We start from the raw sequence: 22101 nt of genomic DNA, 5'->3' as shown, positions 1-22101 counted from the left end.
CCCAACATAATGCGATTTTATTGTTATGTTCGTGAACATATGTCCTTTTTAAAACGCACACTTTGCCCTAGCAAATGCATTTTCTTGCAGTTATACTCAGCTGGAGAACTGCATTGTGAAATTCAGAGAGCAGCAAATTTCAAAGGAAGGCCGTGTGGCGGTTCATGTGTTGTTTTTGGGAAGAGCAAATTGGGTAGGTCTGCCCTTAAGTGTGAGCTGAATTCAACCCCAGAGTCATTCATGACTGGACAATTGTCAGGGGTCCCTTTACCTTCACCTTTAACCAGATGACTGGATAGTTCAGTTGATTAGAGGGTGCTGATGGTAACACCAAGGTTGCAGGTTTGATCTGCACATTCCTGCATTATAGGGTGTTGAGCTAGGTGATCCTTGGGATCCCTTCCAACGCTACAATTCCATGATTCCATGATTCTATGACTGTGGGAAGCCAGTAATCTGGACTTGAGTGCAGCAGTAACTCTAGATAAAAGGTAAAGGGACCCCTGACCATTAGGTCCAGTCGTGAACGACTCTGGGGTTGCAGCGCTCATCTCGCTTTATTGGCCGAGGGAGCCGGCGTACAGCTTCCGGGTCATGTGGACAGCATGACTAAGCCGATTCTGGCGAACCAGAGCAGTGCATGGAAATGCTGTTTACCTTCCCGCCGGAGGGAACCTATTTATCTACTTGCACTTTGACGTATTTTTGAACTGCTAGGTTGGCAGGAGCTGGGACTGAGCAATGGGAGCTCACCCCATTGCAGGGATTCGAACCACCGACCTTCTGATCAGCAAGCCCTAGGCTCTGTGGTTTAACCCACAGTGCCACCCGTGTCCCAATAACTCTAGATAGCTTCTGCTAAAAGGGTTTTTGCCTCACTTCCCCATCTGAATGACCAGCTGTGCAAGACACCCCTGGATGCAGCACACAGCAGTAATACGTAGCTTCGTCTTCTGCCTGGGCTCCTGTGATGGTCAGGGACATTGTGTTTCCTGACTTGGACCCGGAGAAACGGGCTGGGATGCCGGACGGCCTGGTACTGGTTTGGTAAAGTATCAGGCGTGGAACCTGCCCTCCTTTCTGCTGGAACCACTGCGGGTAGAGGCCATCCGTGATCGTCCCGCTACTGTGTCTGCAAGACAAGGTGATGGACCCACCTTGAGGCACAGTCTCTAAGGACTTCAAGGGCTGTAGCTGCTGGGCACTGGAACCTGGAAGGGAACAAGGCAGGGGAGAACTTAGTAAACGGTGACACCAAACATTTGCAAGCATTGCATTAGTGGAAGGAAGAGAACCTTCAGGACTGGGGGATGAAGGTGGACCTCAATGCCTCTCAGGGCTCTTCCCAAGCCAGTCTTGCTCCCCGTCCACCTCGAATACTTTTGCTTGGCTGGAATGTGTTCTAGGAGTTTTCCTCTTGCTTCACTGGATGGAGAGGGAACCTCTGGTCTTTGCTGTACAAAACATTCAGAGTTCACATCCACTTTTGCCTCTGGCTTAACCTACCACGGCCATGTGGCCCCTGAAAGGTCCTGCAGAAGGCAATGTGGTCCTCAAGCTGAAAAATGTGCCCCACCCATGCATTAGACAACTCAAGGTTTCTATAGGGGATCTCTCTTCCTTGCATCAATGTCATGTCCCTCACCTATAGACTCAAGGATGAAAAGGAGAAGAATTGTTCGAAGCATCTTGTGGGGGGAGCAGAGATTCTTCCTGAAGCAAAACAGATTCTGATTGGAACCCTCTCAGAACTCTCTTAAACCCGCAGACAAGAAGGGAGCTTCCTCTTCATGCAAATGTCCTGCCCTTTAACTAATGTCCCTGGATTAGTGGGAGGGGGATTTGTTTAAATTTGTTAAGCTAAACTAATCGGTTTTTCATGGTTTTCCCAGTAGTGATGTATGGAAGTGAGAGCTGGACCATAAAGAAGGCTGATCGCCGAAGAATTTATGCTTTTGAATTATGGTTCTGGAGGAGACTCTTAGTCCCATGGACTGCAAGAAGATCAAACCTATCCATTCTTAAGGATATCAGCCCTGAGTGCTCACTGGAAGGACAGATCGTGAAGCTGAGGCTCCAGTACTTTGGCCACCTCATGAGAAGAGAAGACTCCCTGGAGAAGACACTGATGCTGGGAAAGATGGAGGGCACAAGGAGAAGGGGGCGACAGAGGACAAGATGGTTGGATAGTGTTTTCGAGGTTACCAGCATGAGTTTGACCAAACTGTGGGAGGTAGTGGAGGACAGAGGTGCCTGGCGTGCTCTGGTCCATGGGGTCACGAAGAGTCAGACACGACTAAACGACTAAACAACAACAACAACAATCGGAAATAGCTTCCAGATATTTAATGGGCTTAGGATTGTATTTATGTTAACTGATAAAATAATGTGTTTAATATTATAAGGAGAAGATTTAAAGATGTTAATGTTCAATTTAAAGTGTATAAAAACTGGGTTTTGGAAAACCGTTATAAGGATTTGCAATGAAATTCAGCTAAGGGGAAACGAGGAAGTCGCTTTACAAAGTTAATAACTGCTATTTTCAATAAGGTTATGATTTATGTTTGTTATGTTTCTTCGTTTTATGTTTTTGTTTGTTGTTAGTATTGTAAAAACCAATAAATTTTTTGAAGAAAAAAAATTAACTTAATGTCCCTGGAACATAGCAGGGTAACATAGCTACCAGCGGAAAAGCAAACTTGCACCCACTTTCCTGGGCATCAACAAACTCCTTCATTCCGATTGGATTGCAGGAAAGTTAGGTGATTATTTTCCCCCAATTATATTTTAGTAAATTTCAACATTTTTAACATTTACAATCGAATCACAATTTTGTCTTTTCTCTTACTTTTATCAACTTCCCACCCCGTTTTCCAAGGAGTTGTGGTTTCTCCCCTTTTAAATCGTAACCACAGTATTATAATCTACCGTATTTTTTGCTCTATAAGACGCACCAGACCACAAGACGCACCTAGTTTTTGGAGGAGGAAAACAAGAAAAAAAATATTCTGAATCTCAGAAGCCAGAACAGCAAGAGGGATCGCTGCGCAGTGAAAGAAGCAATCCCTAATGCTGTTCTGGCTTCTGGGATAGCTGTGCAGCCTGCATTCACTCCATAAGACACACACACATTTCCCCTTACTTTTTAGGAGGGAAAAAGTGAGTCTTATAGAGCAAAAAATACGGTAATTTCTTCTGCTGCTCTTAGCTCAAATCCTGCTCTCGGGTTCATCATACTATAATATTTCTTTAAGTACTTCGGAAAAGGCACCCATTCTTCCAGAAAACATTCATCATTAGATTCTCTTAATTTTGCTGTTAATTTTGCATAGCTTCCTGATTTGGAGGTTAGGTGATTTAAGCAACCGTTATGCAGTACACTTCCCCATCAATTCCTTATTGAAAAGTCCAGTCTTGTGAGTGAAATGGGATAATAATAATAATAATAATAATAATAATAATAATAATAATAATATTTATTTATACCCCGCCCATCTGGCTGAGTTTCCCCAGCCATTGTGGGCAGCTCCCAATCAAGTGTTAAAAACAATACAGCATTAAATATTAAAAACTTCCCTAAACAGGGCTGCCTTCAGATGTCTTTTAAAGATAGGATAGCTGCTTATTTCCTTCACATCTGGTGGGAGGGCGTTACATAGGGCGGGCGCCACTACCGAGAAGGCCCTCTGCCTGGTTCCCTGTAACTTGGCTTCTTGCAATGAGGGAACCGTCAGAAGGCCCTTGGCACTGGATCTCAGTGTCTGGGCTGAACGATGGGGGTGGAGACGCTCCTTCAGGTGTACAGGAGAAGACCAGCCGATCCATTATAATCGCACAACCTGAATTTTCCCAGCATGTGGTTTCATCTCACCCCCCAAAATAGTGACAGATGGTGGTTCCTTCGCTTCTGAGGAGGCATGTGCAAGACCTGAGTTGGATCACCAGCTGATGGGGCTCATCTGACAGCAAAACACAGGGCAAGCATATGTGTTTGTGTTTTCTAGTGTGTCTTTAATCTGAATTACAAAGACCTTCTTGACTTTTGAAACAATGCCATCACAGAGAAGCTTTTGAGGAGTAAATGCATGCAATAGAAAAGGATGGCAATGAACTATCTTGCAATTTGCAGGAAAATGCAGAAGTGGGGCGGTTCAAGGCAAGACCCTGTTACAGCACAGATGGTTGAGTGGAACAGCTGTATCTGATGTAGCCTAAGCAAATGTGTATGGGACAACATTGCCACCTACTGGCTACATGATGCCACTGCCACTTAAGCAAATGTATATGGGACAACATTGCCACCTACTGGCTACATGATGCCACTGCCACTACATTTATTATTATTATTTGTTACGGTATATAGTCGTGTCCAACTCTTCGTGACCCCATGGACCAGAGCACGCCAGGCACTCCTATCTTCCACTGCCTCTTGCAGTTTGGTCAAATTATTATTATTATTATTATTATTATTATTATTATTATTATTAAATAATAATTTGATCTATTATTGTTATTATTTATACCCCGCCCATCTGGATGGGTTTCCTCAGCCACTCTGAGCAGCTGACAGCATATGTAAAACATAGAAAAACATCAAACATTAAAAACTTCCCGATATTTATGTATGTATGTATGTATGTATGTATGTATTTCTATTTATTTATTTATTTATTTATTTATTTATTTATTTATTTACTTGCTTACTTACTTACTTGTTCATTTATTTATTTATGACTATCCCTTCAACATTTCTACAGCAGCAGAGGCTTAAGAAATGTCACACATTTGCCTGTCAGAATAGATTTTTTGGTTTTTGGTTATGGGGAAACCAGGCGGGGGCCTGAAAAAGTTCAAGATGCGCTATGTTAAAAGGGAAACCACATTGTATCTGCACAGGATATCACGCTACAGGTGTTCAGGACAAATATGCAGGTGTAGAAGGGGTGGCCCAAGGGATTTCAGAACCGAGAGTGCAGTGAAATGTAGATGGACCACCTAGCTAGCCATGCGCACAGAAGTTTGTGCATGTGAATCGCCAACTACAACGTTGGGGACAAAAAGTTCTAATTTTGTGCCATGATTTCAAAGTAGCCACCTGGTGGGGAGTCAGTGCACCAAGGAACAAAATATGGCATTGAGCAGGGGTCAGCAAACTTTTTCAGCAGGGGGCCAGTCCACTGTCCCTCAGACCTTGTGGGGGGCCGGAGTATATTTTTTTTGGGGGGGTGAACGAATTCCTATGCCCCAGAAATAACCCAGAGATGCATTTTTAATAAAAGCACACATTCTACTCATATAAAAACACACTGATTCCCAGACCGTTTGCAGGCCAGATACGGCCCCCAGGCCTTAGTTTGCCTACTCATGACATTGAGCAATACAAAAAAAGCAGTGCAGAAGCCTTTGGTGTTCTGAGTAGTTATCAGTGTTTGTTTGTTTGTTTGTTTGTTTGTTTGTTTGTTTGTTTGTTTGTTTCTTGTTTTAGCTGGAGAGCAGTTCTGTCACATCTCCGGGGGGAGACATTGTGGGCTGGCACTCCCCCCGCCTGCTTCTTGCCATTATGTACTTCTGAGAAGAGGGACGCGGGTGGCGCTGTGGGTTAAACCACAGAGCCTAGGACTTGCCGATCAGAAGTTCGGCGGTTCGAATCCCCGTGACGGGGTGAGCTCTCGTTGCTCGGTCCCTGCTCCTGCCAACCTAGCAGTTTGAAAGCACATCAAGTGCAAGTAGATAAATAGGTACCACTCCGGCGGGAAGGTAAACGGCGCTGCTCTGGTTTGCCAGAAGCGGCTTAGTCATGCTGGCCACATGACCCGGAAGCTGTATGCCGCCTCCCTCAGCCAATAAAGCGAGATGAGCGCCGCAACCCCAGAGTCGGCCACGACTGGACCTAATGGTCAGGGGTCCCTTTACCTTTACTTCTGAGAAGTCCAAAATGAACATTTCAAGTCAAAACAGCTGCCCAGTGAATACATGTCTACTCTTTTATTTATATCTATTACTCCACCTAGGGACATGGGTGGCGCTGTGGGTTAAAGCCTCAGCGCCTAGGACTTGCCGATCGAAAGGTCGGCGGTTCGAATCCCCGCGGCGGGGTGAGCTCCCGTCGTTCGGTCCCAGCGCCTGCCAACCTAGCAGTTTGAAAGCACCTTCAGGTGCAAGTAGATAAATAGGGACCGCTTACCAGCGGGAAGGTAAACGGTGTTCCGTGTGTTGCGCTGGCTCGCCAGATGCAGCTTGTCACGCTGGCCACGTGACCCGGAAGTGTCTGCGGACAGCGCTGGCTCCCGGCCTCTAGAGTGAGATGAGCGCACAACCCTAGAGTCTGGCAAGACTGGCCCGTACGGGCAGGGGTACCTTTACCTTTACCTTTATGACTCCACCTAGCTCCTAGCCACTCTTATCCATGATTGGTCAAGCTATGGGGCAGGGACAATTCATATTTCCTTTTCTTCAATCCATCACCCATGTAGCAGCAATGGCAGACCCCCCAACATTTCTCCAATGAAAATAGGGACGTCCCATTCCATCATCATAATTTTTACTATTTATAACCTACACATCTTACTGTGTTGTCCCAGCCACTCTGGGCAGCTTCCCACATGCATAAAAACATAGTAAAACATTATGACACACAAACTACGTGACAAGGATAACTGGGATTTTAAAGATGAATGGGAACCTTTTACAAAATATTTGAAGAAGCAACAAAATGAACTGGACTCTTTGGCAGGTTTTGAATAAACATTCACAAACTCTTTATTGTAATATATAGACAGATAATTTTAGGACCTTTACAATTTTACAACATGCAGACAGAAAGATGTGTTGAGAAACCAGAGAAAGGTACAATCAGATTACAAGCAAAAACACAAAGCTTTTCATAAGCTGGGGTGGGAGGGTGGGAACAGCTTTAAAATATTTCCCATTCCTGCAATTGTAAGTCAGCAAGCCTTAATCGGAAGTGCAAAATCCGTTCTCGGGAAGTTCTTCTCCCACTCCTGTGTACGGTTGTATCGCAAACATGGTAGGCTGTTCAGTGGTGTCGTACGACAAGCAATAATACACAGCCTCATCTTCTGCTTGAAGGTTGGCGATGGTTAAGGTGGCAGAATTGGATGACTCGTCGAAGGAACCGGAGAATCGCTCTGGGATTCCGGAGGTTCTGCTGCTGAAGCCAAATATCAGTGGCTTGGGGGAACTGCCAGGCTTCTGCTGATACCAGGAGACAGCATAGCTCGCAATGTTTCCACTGCTCCTGGTGCAAGAGATGTTGATGGTTTCTCCAGGGGATGCTGATAAGAGCAGTGGCTGAGTCAACACAAACTGGGCCAAACCCCCTGAAAGAAAGCATAGGCACCATGAAGGTTTTCACTTCAAGCTAAGACAAAGGGGTAGAAAGCCAAGGGGGACAAAGAAGGCCTTGATCAGGGTTTCTCAAACTTGGGTCTCCAGCTGTTTTTGGACTACAGTTCCCATCATCCCTGACCACTGGTCCTGCAAGCTAGGGATGATGGGAGTTGTTATGTACTGAGTTGAATAGGATCCAAAAGGCAGCAGTCTGATTGGTCCTAGAACAATGCAGCAGTATGATTGGTCCGCAGGAGCCACCCAATCCAGCTCCTGGTGGAAGGGAATCCGCAACCTGATTGGCCCACGGGAGAATCCCGGAATTAGCCAACCACGTGCGGCCCATTGTGTAAATAATGTATATAAAGCAGATATTTTGGGAAAACTTTCATTCCTCACTACTATGAGCTGAATAAAGAGCATGAAATCCACACTCGACTCCAAGTATATTTCAGGAGTTGTAGTCCAAAAACAGCTAGAGACCCATGTGTGGGAAACACTGGTCTAGATAATGGATGGGGAACCTTGTGGCCCTCTAGATCAGCCTTTCTCAACCTTGGGTCTCCAGATGTTGTTGAACTACAACTCCCATCAGCCCTAGCTAGCAAGGCCAGAGCTTAGGAATGATGGGAGTTGTAGTCCAACGACATCTGGGGACCCACAGGTTGAGAACCGCTGCTCTAGATGTTGCTGGACTCTCATCAGTATGGTCAGTGGTCAGAAATGATGGGCTAGGCACTCTAGGACCTAGAGCAGAGATAGGGAACTGGTGGCCATCCAGAAGCTGCTGAACTACAACTCCCATCATCCCTTGTTATTGACCATGCTGGCTGGGGCTTAGGGGAGCTGGAGTCCAGCAACATTTGGAGTGACACTGGTTCCCTGCCACTGCTCTAGGACCTAGCCCAGTGTTTCCCAAACTTGGGTTTCCAGATGTTTTTGGACTACAATGCCCATCACCCCTAGCTAGCAAGAGCAGTCAGAGGTGATGGGAAGTCTATTTTTTTTTAATTTAATTTTATTGGAATTTTATTTATAACATACAGTGGTACCTCAGGTTAAGTACTTAATTCGTTCCGGAGGTCCGTTCTTAACCTGAAACTGTTCTTAACCTGAAGCACCACTTTAGCTAACGGGGCCTCCCGCTGCCACCGCGCCGCCGGAGCACGATTTCTGTTCTCATCCTGAAGCAAAGTTCTTAACCTGAAGCACTATTTCTGGGTTAACGGAGTCTGTAACCTGAAACGTATGTAACCCGAGGTACCACTGTAACACAAACCCCCCACCCCCCAATACGCAAATCCACCCTCATTAAACATGAACATAACATACCGTGAACATAACATACAACAATACAAACAACCAAATAAAAGACTTCCTTTATCCTGTATCTGGCCTCCTTATTTACTCCTTATAAACTGTTTCCTTTATGAATAGTTATTAAGATGTTTCTAATTATAACTTAAATATCCACAAAGACATTAATCGAAACAAGTCCAGGTATGTATTTTAGGGCAATGTTTTGTGAAGTATTCTCTGCATTTCCCCCCATGCTTTTTGAAACTCTTGTCTAGTGCGATCTCTAATTGCCTCTGTTAATCTAGCCAGTTCATTTTACTCTAACAGTTTGTCTTGCCATTCCTTAGTTGTTGGCACAGTTACTTTTTTCCAGTTTTTAGCAATTAGGATCCTTGGCGCTCCTGTGGCATAAAGGAATATATTCTGATGGGAATTCTAGTCCAAAAGTAGCTGGAGACCCAATTTTGGGCAACACTGGCTTAGGGGAAGAGCCTACTCCCTGGGAAAAAGAATATATAGACAGAAAAAGATTACATTAGGAAATCAGTTTCCTTTACCTGTGCAGTGACTGAAGAGGATCAGAAGGAAAAGAGCCCAGGCCATGACTGGGAAATGGGAAGAAAACTGGCTTCTTGAGATAAAGGCTTCTCTGAAAACAAAGTTCTCCTCTTTGCACTTAAAGCAGCAAAGAGGAAAATTCAAATGCATGCAAATAGGCTTCCTATTCTTCGGCTGTTGTTTAAGCATCATTGCTCACTTGTGGGCTTAAACCAAGAGCTTTCCTGATTTCAACTCACGCAGAAAGATTCACAATTTTGTGTTCTTCTAATGAGGGTGAAAGAGGAGAGTGCAAAATATGGTTTGAAGCTCAACATCAAAAAAACGAAGATCATGGCCACTGGTCCCATCACCTCCTGGCAAATAGAAGGGGGGGGGGAATGGAGGCAGTGAGAGATTTTACTTTCTTGGGCTCCATGATCACTGCGGATGGTGACAGCAGCCATGAAATTAAAAGACGCCTGCTTCTTGGGAGAAAAACAATGACAAACCTAGACAGCATCTTAAAAAGCAGAGACATCACCCTGCCAACAAAGGTCCGTATAGTTAAAGCAATGGTTTTCCCTGTAGTGATATATGGAAGTGAGAGCTGGACCATAAAGAAGACTGATCGCCGAAGAATGGATGCTTTTGAATTATGGTGCTGGAGGAGACTCTTGAGAGTCCCATGGACTGCAAGAAGATCAAAGGTATCCATTCTTAAGGAAATCAGCCCTGAGTGCTCACTGGAAGGACAGATCGTGAAGCTGAGGCTCCAATACTTTGGCCACCTCATGAGAAGAGAAGACTCCCTGGAAAAGACCCTGATGTTGGGAAAGATGGAGGGCACAAGGAGAAGGGGACGACAGAGGATGAGATGGTTGGACAGTGTTCTTGAAGCTACCAGCATGAGTCTGACCAAACTGCGGGAGGCAGTGGAAGACAGGAGTGCCTGGCGTGCTCTGGTCCAGGGGGTCACGAAGAGTCGGACACGACTAAACAACAACAACAATTGCTCTTTGGTTTCTAACGAAACTTTTTCAAGCATGGAGTGGTGGGGACAAAGGCAAAAACATGTATAAAAGTATGCTATCCTCTTGCAAAGGATGGTGTAGAAGAGCAACATTTTTTATAATAAATCCGCTCGACTTCCCAGTGGGGAGGAGTTGTGGTGGACCGCATGGCCACCCACTCCCCACCGGGGGCGGGGGACTTTGTCCCCCGTTGCCTGGGGGATCCCAGCCACATCAGAGCCTGGCCAGCCAATCCGCTGGCCGGGGGGCGTGGCTGGGACAGTTTAAACCAAGGAGCGAGCAGGAGGACGTCCTCTTTGGCTCGCATCCTCAATCACCTGCCCTCCCTCCCTATTTGCAGGTTAGGCACTGACCTTGCTATGGACTTCGGTTGGTCACTTTGGTTGTCCGAGGAGCCTGGTAGGAATTTTTCCACTTGGCAAATTGGCACTGGCCACTTGGTTTTCGCCTACCTCGTAGCAATCATCACAACTTTGTTAGGGTTACGGTTAGGCATTGTTTGACCTTGTGGGGGGGGGAGGGAAGGTGTGGCCATCACCTGCCCCTCCAAGCTTAAGGGTATTCCGTTAAAGGAATCCGGGGGTGTTGATCTTGTCCGAAGCCCGGCTGGGGGCTAGGGCCTTGAGACGACCCCGACGGGAACACCAGGGGGAGCTTGAGTTGGTTCGCATCGACAGGGCTCCCCCTACCGGTGGTTTACCTTTACTGGACTTCCTGCACAGTGGGCAGGAGTCAGATATAGTCGGGTTCAATCAATGCCTAAGCCAATACCGCTCACATTCTGTCATTCAATAAAGTTGTGGCCACAATTTGCCCAGTAACATAAACCTAATATCTGTGTACTGGTGTGAGTTATTTCCCAACGAGGGGGTGGCTGTGGGGTCTCGATGCACAATAATAATAATAATAAACACTCTTCAAAAGCAGTGCAGAACAACCATCAAATCACTAGACATTCAGGAAGACATTAGACGGCTGCACAGCCTTGTATTCAGAGTTGCCTGCTGGTGCCCTGTGAGACAGCGAGAGGTTTTTGTCTCAGTTCCCCATAGAGATGGAGCACAGTGCTGCGCGCTTGGCCTGCCATCCCATGTACTGCAGTAATAATTGGCCTCGTCTTCGGCTTGAACTCCGGTGATCACTAGATTCCAGAGGTTCTTGGAGGAATCAGGGGAGACACTGAATCTCTCTGGGACCCCAGAGCCCCTGCCCTGGTCACTACTAGTGTAATAATGATAGAGAAAGCTTGGGGTACCCGTTTTCTGCTGATACCATCGCACCCTCTCGCTGCTGATTTTTAAATCGCTGCTCACAGCACATGCGAGCTTCACTGTTGATCCCAGGGATACGGACATTGAGGCTGGTTGAGTCACGACAATAACCTGAGACTCTGAACCTGCAAGAAAATAATAGGGAGTGTTACTGACCACTGGAGATGGACTCATCGGTCACTTTTCTTTCTGCCTTTCTTTTCTTAAATTCAGATCTCCACATTTCCACAGCAATTTCATATTTAAGAAAAGATATTGTGAAAACCATTAGCTGTTGTGTGTGTAATCTTTGCAAAAATTCAATTCACCACCATTTTAATTTCTCTCGATATAAACATTTTTGTACATGGTTTTGCCTAACATGGACAAATACATGATGCATTTTTCCATGTTATTTTTGTCAATATTTTGATATACAGTTCTCCCAAATATATGCAGCTTGGTACATGTGTTCTTTGCCTGTGGAACTGCGTTGCACAAATCAGAGAAGCATGCCTTTCAAAGGATAGCTGTCTATCGGTTTGAGAAGTGTCCGTTAGGTAGTTCATCATTATAAAACAAACAAAACTGAATTTCTCTCCTTTTCCAACCTGACCACCTGAGTGAGAACTGATACAACTCTTCTCTGTCTCACTGAAGTAACCTCACCTGAGAGAAGTGTCTCCAGGAACAGAACCACAGGAACCCAGAACATTGCAGCAAGGACACCCATGACTTGCTTCTCATCCTGCTATCTTAACACCTCTTCTCTTATATCTCTCACTTGGAGGCAAATTCCTGGGCCTGTATGCAAATATCTCTAGCTGCTTTTGGCTTTCCCTGTCACAAGGACTGTGTGATGTCCTAGAATGCTATCAAGCTCATGAACTGTCAGGTGGCAGAGGAACCAATCCCCAGGGAAGGTTGCCAAAAATGGATACATAGGCGCCGACTCCATGGGGCTTGAGGGGGCCCGAGCCCCCTCAAAAATTCGTTTGGGGGGGCTCCGCCCCCCCAATAATCTCCGGCGCCCCTCCAGCAGAGCGCCATCGCCGCCCCTCCCCCAGCCCAAAATGCACAGGGAGGGGCGGGCTGCATGCCTCCTGCCCTCCCTCCCGAGCAAAAGCTCCACCCAATTTCCTTTGGAGCTGATTAATAGGCGCAGCACGCTCTCCCCTATTCGCTCACGAGGAGGCGGCGCCACTTTATTTGCATATTCATGAGCTTATTTATTATTCATGAGCTTTCCCGGGCCCCCCCAATATTTTTTATAAGTCCGCGTCCCTGAATGGATAAGACAAGGAAAATCCCTTATCATCTGCTTTTTATTCAATATTTACAGAGAGAGGGAATGTAGCCTCTTGGAATAATGGTGTTGCCCCAAGTGAATCTCCCCTCCCCTTCTGCATTCGCCATGTCGTCTACGGGTGGTGCTGAGGTCCCTTTGCTTCTGAGTCCTTTGCTCTCCTACTTTTAAGGCTCGCCGGATTCTGGGAGATGGTGGGTCTGGAATGCTTTATAGGGATAGCATGTCAACCAGCTGCTCAGGCTCTGCTTCCCCCTCCTCTTCTCCCATCATTTCCCAACTTTCCCCCCTCATCTTCCTCTGAGCTGTGACCTCCCTCAAACCCCTGTTGTAATTCTGAACTGTCTTCTTCTTCTCTGGAAGGGTCAGGCTGGGGAGGTGATCTCCACCATTCCTCCACTGCCCAGTCCCTGACATGAACTGGTCTTTGGGGAGACAGAGCACTGCTATGCGCTTCCTCCACAGCGACACCAATGCTTCTGAACGACATTTGCAGGAAGCCATCAACAACCTCCATAATACTACCAGAAGAAGATGCCTCCATTTATTTTAGTGCTGCTGCTTCTGTACCTTTCACAGCAAGCTCATGGCAGGTGAAGTCAGGCATGGAGAGACACAGGTAGAAAATGATACACCTGGCGGCTGTTGGAGGCATGGGGCAAAACCACCTATAAAACTTTGCATCTACCTGAAAGCAACCTACTTTGGCTGTTAAAATCTTTTCCTTGCTTCCCAGGACATGAGATTGGGCAGAAAATTTAGAAGATATGTCAAGGGATATGTTCCTCTATCCAAGATGCAACCCACGTCCTAACAGATGCTTCTTTTGTAAATGAAGGTAGCAAATGAGCCTAAATGGCTCTTCCAGAAAATCTATGGAGCACATCTTGATTTGCATGCAGGATGCTTATGATGAGATTAGACCGTGCCCAGCCAGGGCCCACCTGTCGGCCTTCCTGCTTCCATCCAGCCCAGGGGGTGGTGATGATTCTGAGCACAGAAGCGATGGATGGAGGGCTGGGTTGGGAGGTCCACGGTCCTGCTCTGCAGGAGGAGGGGGGACTTCAAATGTGTTCTTTCTCTCTTACAAGTTCAAGGCAGAAGAAGTTGGATTTGATAGCAACTGCAGACACAAAGTCTATTTTTTTCATGCCACCCCAATCTCCCAAGGGGTGGGAGGTTTCAGGGGTTCCCGCCATTTCCCAGGGTTCATCTTTCCTTTTGGAATGAGGCCCATTGGAGATTGTGGTGTCTTTATGATATATGGTTTATTTACACATATATATAACCTGAGCCCGTAATAAAAATTATAATAATACTAATGTTCAATAAATAATAATAATAATATAATATGCTCAATGAAGACTGGCCTAGCAATCAACAGTTGGCATTTCTGCTATAGCTCACCATTCCTAAAAGAGACTTCCATCTGGCAATGATATGAAGTCTGAAGCCAAAGCAGATCTTTCATCCCCAAGGAAGGGCTGACTTGAGGGTGTGCTGGGACGGCAGCTCCAAGGTACCGCTGTGAGGAAGAAAGTGGGAATTCAGAGTTTTCTGTCTCTTCTGGTTCCATCCAGAGTAGGATGGACTTGACAACAGATGTAGACACAGATTAGATGATGTTTGTTTTCGGTATTCACATCTCACTGCTCTTTGGTGGAAGAGAAAAGGTTTTTGTCACACTTCCCCATCAGTTTGCATCACTGTGGAACCCATTAACACTGCTATACCATCTGCCACAGTGATAAACGGCCTCGTCTCCAGCCTGGACGTTGGTGATGGTTAAATAGCCACTGTTCCCAGAGCGAGAAGCCGTGAATCGATCCGGGATCCCTTCTCCCCTGCTGCTACTCTCATGCTGCACAAATCGAGGGGCCTGTCCTGATTTCTGTTGAAACCAGCGAACATAGTCACCTGTATCACTAGTTGTACAGGACATTTTAACCGTTTGACCCGGCGCCACAGACTCAGAGGCAGGCTGAGTGCAAATTGGCTGAGAGTTGACACCTGTTTTAAGAGAATTGAGAAAAGGAACGTTTTCAGTGTTCTCAAATAGGTAAATATGATAAAAGCTTTTGGTTGGTCAATGGAACATGAGATCTCCTCCCCAGCTTTACCTGAGCAGTAAATAAAAAGAGCAAGGAGAAAGAGAAAGAAAGACATGACGGTGAGCTCTCCAGAGGAGTTTGAACTTCTGAAGGAAACTTCCTCACTCCTGTCTTAAATCCCCCAGAGCTGAAGAGCTGCCCCTTCATGCAAATATCTTCTTAGATCATCGATTGCCTCTATTGGGATTTGGAAATCCTGCAGAGCATCATAGGACATTCAGTCCAAGGGCCCATGGGCAGATTTTGCATAAATGAGATTTCTCAAAGCAGCAAGACTGGCCCTTAGTTCAGCCAGGGTCGTATGAGACAGCCATGAAGGAACTCTTTGCAGCAAGACATCTATCAGGAAGGGTCCTGGGAACAATGCTTTTAATAGGTTGTTTTTTATTGTGTGGAACATCTCACTTGGGACCATTCCTAACCCGGGCTGGATAGACAGATGACTGTGTAGGAACAAAGAGAGCTCATAATTCCTAAAATGTCTTAGAAAGTTCAGTCTGTCTTCGTATTTTTACTTTTTATCTTTTAAAGTAATGTTGTAAATTCTTCTTCATTTTCTTTTCTTTTCTTTTCTTTTCTTTTTGTAACTTGCTTAGAGGCTTTTTTAATACAATCAAGTGGTGTAGAAATATTACGAAATGAATCGGTGAAACAAATAACTGTGAAGTTCAAAAGAGGGGAAGAACACCCACTAGTCAGGACTGCACAAACTGAGCTGAACACTCAGGGCAGCCTAGTCTATGTCCTCCTGCACAGAAAGGTCCACCTGCTCTTTGCATGCTTCTCTTCCGTTCGCTGGCTGGGCGGATGGGAGTTGGAGTCCAACAACATTTGAAAGGCCAGAGTTTCCCTACCCCCGCTGTACAGAATTATTAAGCTTTAAGTTCTGACCTTGGGCCAGTCATACTTCCTTGAAGTCTCTCAGCCTCACTCACCTCACAGAGTGTTTGTTGTGGGGGAGGAAGGGAAAGGAGAATGTTAGCCGCTTTGAGACTCCTTAAAGGGAGTGAAAGGCGGGATATCAAATCCAAACTCTTCTTCTTCTTCTTCTTAAACTTATTGAAGAAAACATTCATTCTCGGTTTTTCAATGGCACAGTCTCTGCTGCCACCTTCTGGCATATGAGGAGCAGAGATTGGGATGAACAGACACACAGCCTGCAACAGTGACAAGAACAGGCTCCCTGAGACCTGCGTGGGAGAGCAGAAATGGCGGACTTTGGGCTCCCAGATTTCAGCAGCGCCCTGTGCGATGCCAAAATTTGGCGCATGCCCCTCCCCCTCATGCTCCATTCCACAGCATTGGTGTGGGACCCGCTGTAGCACAGTGCCCAATTCGACTAAACCAGTTGAAAAGTCTCTGAGAGCAGAGTGCAGTTGGTCTCACCCAGCTTGCCCAATCTGGATACTCGTTGCAGTATCAGGGCAGACCTGAGGGTCAGGGAGCCTACAGTAGAGAGGTAAAATATCCATTCATTGCACCTTTGCCTCTGGCCTCACCCACCAGTAACATGGGTCCCATGGAAAGCTGCCAGGTGGGGAATGTGACTCTGGGGCTGATTGTCTGTCAACATTCCCTCCAACATTTCTCCAATGAGCACAGAGAAGTCCTATCCCATAATAATAATCCTACTATCCTGCAACTGACTGTGTTGCAACTCTGGCTGTCTTCCAACATATATAAAAGCATAATAAAATGCTAAGCATTAAAAACTTTCCCATACATGGCTGCCTTTTGATGGTTTGGGAGTCAGATAACTCCACACCTATACAGGGCTGTCTTCAGATGGCTTGAGGGTTAAATAACTCCATAAAGGTAAAGGTACCCCTGCCCGTACGGGCCAGTCTTGCCAGACTCTAGGGTTGTGCGCTCATCTCACTCTATAGGCCGGGAGCCAGCGCTGTCCGCAGACACTTCCGGGTCACGTGGCCAGCGTGACAAGCTGCATCTGGCGAGCCAGCGCAGCACACGGAACGCCGTTTACCTTCCCGCTGGTAAGCGGTCCCTATTTATCTACTTGCACCCGAAGGTGCTTTCGAACTGCTAGGTTGGCAGGTGCTGGGACCGAACCACGGGAGCACACCCCGCCGCGGGGATTCGAACCGCCGACCTTTCGATCGGCAAGTCCTAGACGCTGAGGCTTTAACCCACAGCGCCACCCGCGTCCCCCGAAATAACTCCATACCCTCCAGCATTTCTCCTATGGACATAGGGATGTCCTGAGGAAAAGCAGGCGGCTTCTGTAAATCCAGGACTGTCCCTTCAAAATAGAGACACTTGGAGGGTCTGTCCTGATCTACCAAGAACTTGTTTGGGGTCTGTTCACTCTCTGTGCCCTGCAGTGGTGGGATCTGTGTTGATTAAGCTGCCTGTATGGCCGATCATGGCCACTTAAGCAAATCTACCCCTGACTTGACAACAGCTGCAAGCACAAAGCATAGGAAGTTCTTTTTAAGCATTCACATCTCACTGCTCTTTGGCGGAAGAAGAAAGGTTTTTGTCACACTTCCCCATCAGTTTGTATTACTGTGGGATGTGAGACCATACCATCTGCCACAGTAATAAACAGCCTCATCTTCAGCCTGGAAGTTGGTGATGGTTAAATAGCCAATGTTCCCTGAGCGAGAAGCGGTGAATCGATCCGGGATCCCTTCTCCCCTGCTGCTACCATCATACTGCACAAAGCGAGGGACCTGCCCTGATCTCTGTTGATACCAATGAATGTAGTTGCTGCCGCGGCCACTGGAAGTACAGGAGAGTTTGACCGTTTGTCCCAGGGTCACGGATTCAGAGGCAGGCTGAGTCGGATCTGACTGTGAAGAGACACCTTTGCAGGGGGAAGCAACAACAGAAAAAACAAAGATGAGGACCTCGTTTCATTTTCGGCATTCACAAACACCCACAAAGCACTATGTTTCTGGGATAGATTCAAATATCTTTGGCTTGGCCTCTTGAACTAGAGATCACCTCCACAGCCTTACCTGAGCAGTAAACGAAAATAGCAAGGATGAATTGAGGGAGGGCCATGGTGAGCTCTCCAGGGGAATTTGCCTCTCTGAGTGGATCTTGCCCTCTCCTCTCTTAAATTTCCCAGTGCTTTCCCCTTCATGCAAATGTGTTCTGTGGATAACCAAACGCCACTCCTAGAGTTTCAGGTTCCTGTAAAGCATTGTGGGACATTCAAACAGAGGAGAATAGGACAGATTTTCTTTCTTTCTTTTAAAAAAAGTAAAATAGGAATGGGTTAGTGACGGGAGTGAGCCAGCAGTAAATCACCAGTCAGGAAAGATGAAAAATGTTGCTGAGTTACAAAAGTTAAAGGTTTCTAAGCTATTGGTGAGAAAAAATGCTAGTTGTGCGTCGAGGTCCCCAAGACACCCCCCCCCCAAAGAAAAACACAATTGAAACTTAATTTTTGTTTAAGGTTTTTGGCATAATTTTTTGGCCACGACTTTATTCAAATTACAGCAATGTGAGTGGTTGCTTAGGCATTGGTAGCACTAACTGCCCCCGCACGGGGACAGCTCTGACATTCGCACCCCCTGCGAAGTCAGCAAGGGTAAGTCACCTGGGGAGAGAGATGGGACTGGGAACCATGCCTCACCTCTCCCCAGCCTGCTCCCAGGGGCTTGCTTGGCCCTAGCCCCTTGCCAGGGGGTTTCGGACAAAAGCATGGGGGAGCCCCTGGGTTCCTTTAACGGTAAAACCCTTGAAGCAGCAGCAGCATTTTGGAGGGGCAGGCACAGCCGAATCCATACCCCTCCACCAACCAATTCCAAGACCAATGCCTAACCGCAAACCTTACAAGTTGTGACGATTTGCTACGCAGTAGGCAAAAACCAAGTGGCACACACTAATCAGCCAAATGGACAAAATTCCTACCGGGCCCCTGCCCCAAAGCAGACGACCCCATGACAGGCATAGCAAGGTCAAGCAAGCAGCCTAAAATTAGGGAAGGGAGGGCGGGTGATCCGAAGTAAGCAGCGAAAAGAGGAAGTTCTTCGCTGGGAGCATTGTATTTAACAAATAGGGCTGTCAATCAACAAATGGCAACATCTAGATTTCCCCAGTAACAGCCCGCCCCTGCTTAAAGGATGGCCAAACCATTTGCCTAGTAACAGTGAGGTGTCTTGTCAGCCCCGCCCGCAACCTGTGCTCTCCATGAGGGAGAACACACTTTTCAGAATCTGTTCTGGTATGGGGGATGGGAAGATTCTGGTTAAAGCCATGGACTGGACAAGGCACCTGCCAATTGTAGGAGAGACCAGAGGGAAAAGTGGGTGGAGCTATAGTTCTAAATTTTACTTCTGTCTACTGCGGAAGTGTCTTCACACATCTCTCTCCATCCTCCCTCCAGACAAGCAAGAGGCAGCATCAGAGTTTAGCAACATCTTGGAGAAAGGCCCAAATGTGTGTGGCCATTCACAATGCTGACTGGGGCTGATGGGAGGCCAAGAGTTTCTGAAAGGCCATCGTTTCTCCACAACTGGTGTATTAAGGCTCACATTACCGTATTGCAGAACATATTGGGACAGAGAACATTTCCAATGAGAAGCTCTCTGCAGCCTGCTTCTAAGGAGCAGAGATTGTGAACACAAGGCACTTGACAAGATCCAAGGGAAATTCCCAAGCGGTAGGGATGGTGACAGCAGCTTCCTACTGTCCGGGAAAGTATGATTTGGGAAATAGCATCTCTGCCATCAAGGCCCAGGGCTGCACAAACTCAGTTCTGACATACCTACGAATGTCATGGCGTGTGCTGGCATGCTGTGCGCATGCCCTGCAGCTTGCAAAAGTGACGCAAGCATGCCTAGCAGTGGGTGCGCACATCCGCTGGGGTCTTTGTGGGGCCTGGCCCCTCCTTGACAATATATTGTAGGCAGCCCACTCCCCAATTGGCATGCCTGTCTGTAATATTTCACATCTCCTAAAAAGAACCTAAATGGATATAAACTCACAAGCCTTTCCAAAACGACCACTTTGATCCAAATGGAAGGGCTTATTTCCCCAGGGAAAACCTGCGATTTACTGCTGAATGGCAGCAAACGGTAGTCGGACTCTCCACGGATTGTGGGTTGTTTTGATTGAGGGTTGAAGGAGCAGGGCAAAGGCAAAACCAGTCAGACTCATGTCTAGAATCATGGAAAAAGCATAAAAGTCCTGGTAGCTGCTGCAGACGGGATGGAGGGCTGGGTTGGAAGGCCCAAGGTCCTGCAGTACCAGGGGGGGCTTCAAATGTGCTATTTTTCTCTTATGAGTTCTATGCAGAAGAAGCTAGACTTGACAGCAACTGCAGGCACAAAGCCTATTTTTGCACGCCACCCCAATCTCCAAGTGGTGGGAGGTTCCAGTGGTTCCAAGTGTTTCCCAGGGTTCATCTTTCCATTCGGAATGAGGCCCATTGGAGATTGTGGTGTCTTTATGATAGGTATTTTATATACACATATATACAACCTGAAGGGACACGGGTGGCGCTGTGGGTTAAACCACAGAGCCTAGGACTTGCCGATCAGAAGGTCGGCGGTTTGAATCCCTGTGATGGGGTGAGCTCCCATTGCTTGGTCCGTGCTCCTGCAAACCTAGCAGTTCGAAAGCACGTCAAAGTGCAAGTGGATAAATAGGTACCACTCCAGCGGGAAGGTAAACGGCGTTTCCATGCGCTGCTCTGGTTCGCCAGAAGCGGCTTAGTCATGCTGGCCACATGACCCGGAAGCTGTTCGCTGGCTCCCTTGGCGAATAAAGAGAGATGAGCGCCGCAACCCCAGTTGGCCACGACTGGACCTAATGGCCAGGGGTCCCTTTACGTTTATATACAACCTGAGCCTGTAATAATAGTAATAATAATGATAATGCTTAGTAAATAATAATGATATTATAATATGCCCAGTGAAGACCAACCTAGCAATCCACAGGTGACATTTATACTACAGCTCACCATTCCTAAATCAGACTCCTATTTTGCAATGATATGAAGTCTGCAGCCTGACTTTCCCAAAGGAGCTCTTTCATCCACAAGGAAGGGCTGACTTGAGGGTGTGCTGGGCTGGCAGCTCCAAGGTCCTGCTGTGAGGAAGGAGGTGGGACTGCAGAGTTTTCTGTCTCTTCTGGTTCCATCCAGAGTAGGATGGGCTTGACAACAGATGTAGACACAGATTAGATGAAGTTCGTTTTCAGTATTCACATCTCACTGCTCTTTGGTGGAAGAGGAAAGGTTTTTGTCACACTTCCCCATTACGTTGCATCACTGTGGAACGCATTAATACTGCTATACCATCTGCAACAGTAATAAACGGCCTCGTCTCCAGCCTGGACGTTGGTGATGGTTAAATAGCCACTGTTCCCAGAGCGAGAAGCCGTGAATCGATCCGGGATCCCTTCTCCCCTGCTGCCACCATCATACTGCACAAAGCGAGGGACCTGCCCTGATCTCTGTTGATACCAGCGAACAGCAGAGCCAGTATCACTGGTTGTACAGGAGAGTTTAATGGTTTGACCCGGCGATACAGACTCGGAGGCAGGCTGAGTGCAAATTGATTGGCAGGTGACACCTGTTTAAAAAATATGGAGAAAAGGGAACATTTTTAGTGCTCTCAAATAAATAAAAATGATAAATGCAGCTAGCTTTTGGTTGGCCAATGGAAAATGAGATCTTCTCTACAGCTTTACCTGAGCAGTAAATAAAAAGAGCAAGGAGAAAGAGAAATGAAGACATGATGGTGAGCTCTCCAGAGGAGTTTGAACTTCTGAAGGAAACTTCCTCACTCCTGTCTTAAATCCCCCAGAGCTGAAGAGCTGCCCCTTCATGCAAATATCTTCTTAGATCATCGATTGCCTCTATTGGGATTTGGAGATCCTGCAGAGCATTATACGACATTCAATCAAAGGGCCCAAAGGGCATATTTGCATAAAGGAGATTATTCAAAGCAGCAGGAATGGCCCTTAGTTCAGCCAGGATGTCATGAGTGAGACGTCTATCAGGAAGGGTCCTGGGAACACTGCTTTTTATAGAGTGGAACATCTCACTTGGGAACATTCCTAACCTGGGCTTTATAGATAGAGGACTGTGTAGCAATGAAAAGAGCTCATAATTCTTAAAACGTCTTAGAAAGTTCAGTCTTTCTTTGTATCTTAACTTTTTATAGTTTAAAGTAAGGTTGTGAATTTTTCTTGTTTTGTCTTATCTTTTTCTAACATGGACAACCTAGGACAGCCAG

General features: G+C 46.6%; 2 protein-coding genes across 2 annotated transcripts in view; both read right to left on the bottom strand.

Moving 5' to 3' along the window:
* LOC114586355 (immunoglobulin lambda-1 light chain-like) overlaps nucleotides 1–22101 on the bottom strand; it is a 254039-nt gene that overhangs the window by 229705 nt on the left and 2233 nt on the right. The window lies entirely within an intron of this gene.
* On the bottom strand, nucleotides 859–9252 carry LOC144325850 (uncharacterized). The gene is made up of 3 exons (XM_077920605.1): nucleotides 9207–9252; nucleotides 6969–7340; nucleotides 859–1211 (listed from the first exon to the last, which is right to left on the bottom strand). The coding sequence occupies exons 1-3, from the start codon at nucleotides 9250–9252 to the stop codon at nucleotides 859–861; spliced, it is 771 nt and encodes a 256-aa protein (XP_077776731.1).

The sequence above is a fragment of the Podarcis muralis genome, chromosome 16 (assembly GCF_964188315.1).
Source record: "Podarcis muralis chromosome 16, rPodMur119.hap1.1, whole genome shotgun sequence".
Classification (NCBI taxonomy): domain Eukaryota; kingdom Metazoa; phylum Chordata; class Lepidosauria; order Squamata; family Lacertidae; genus Podarcis; species Podarcis muralis.
This window is presented reverse-complemented; position numbering and strand designations above follow the sequence as displayed.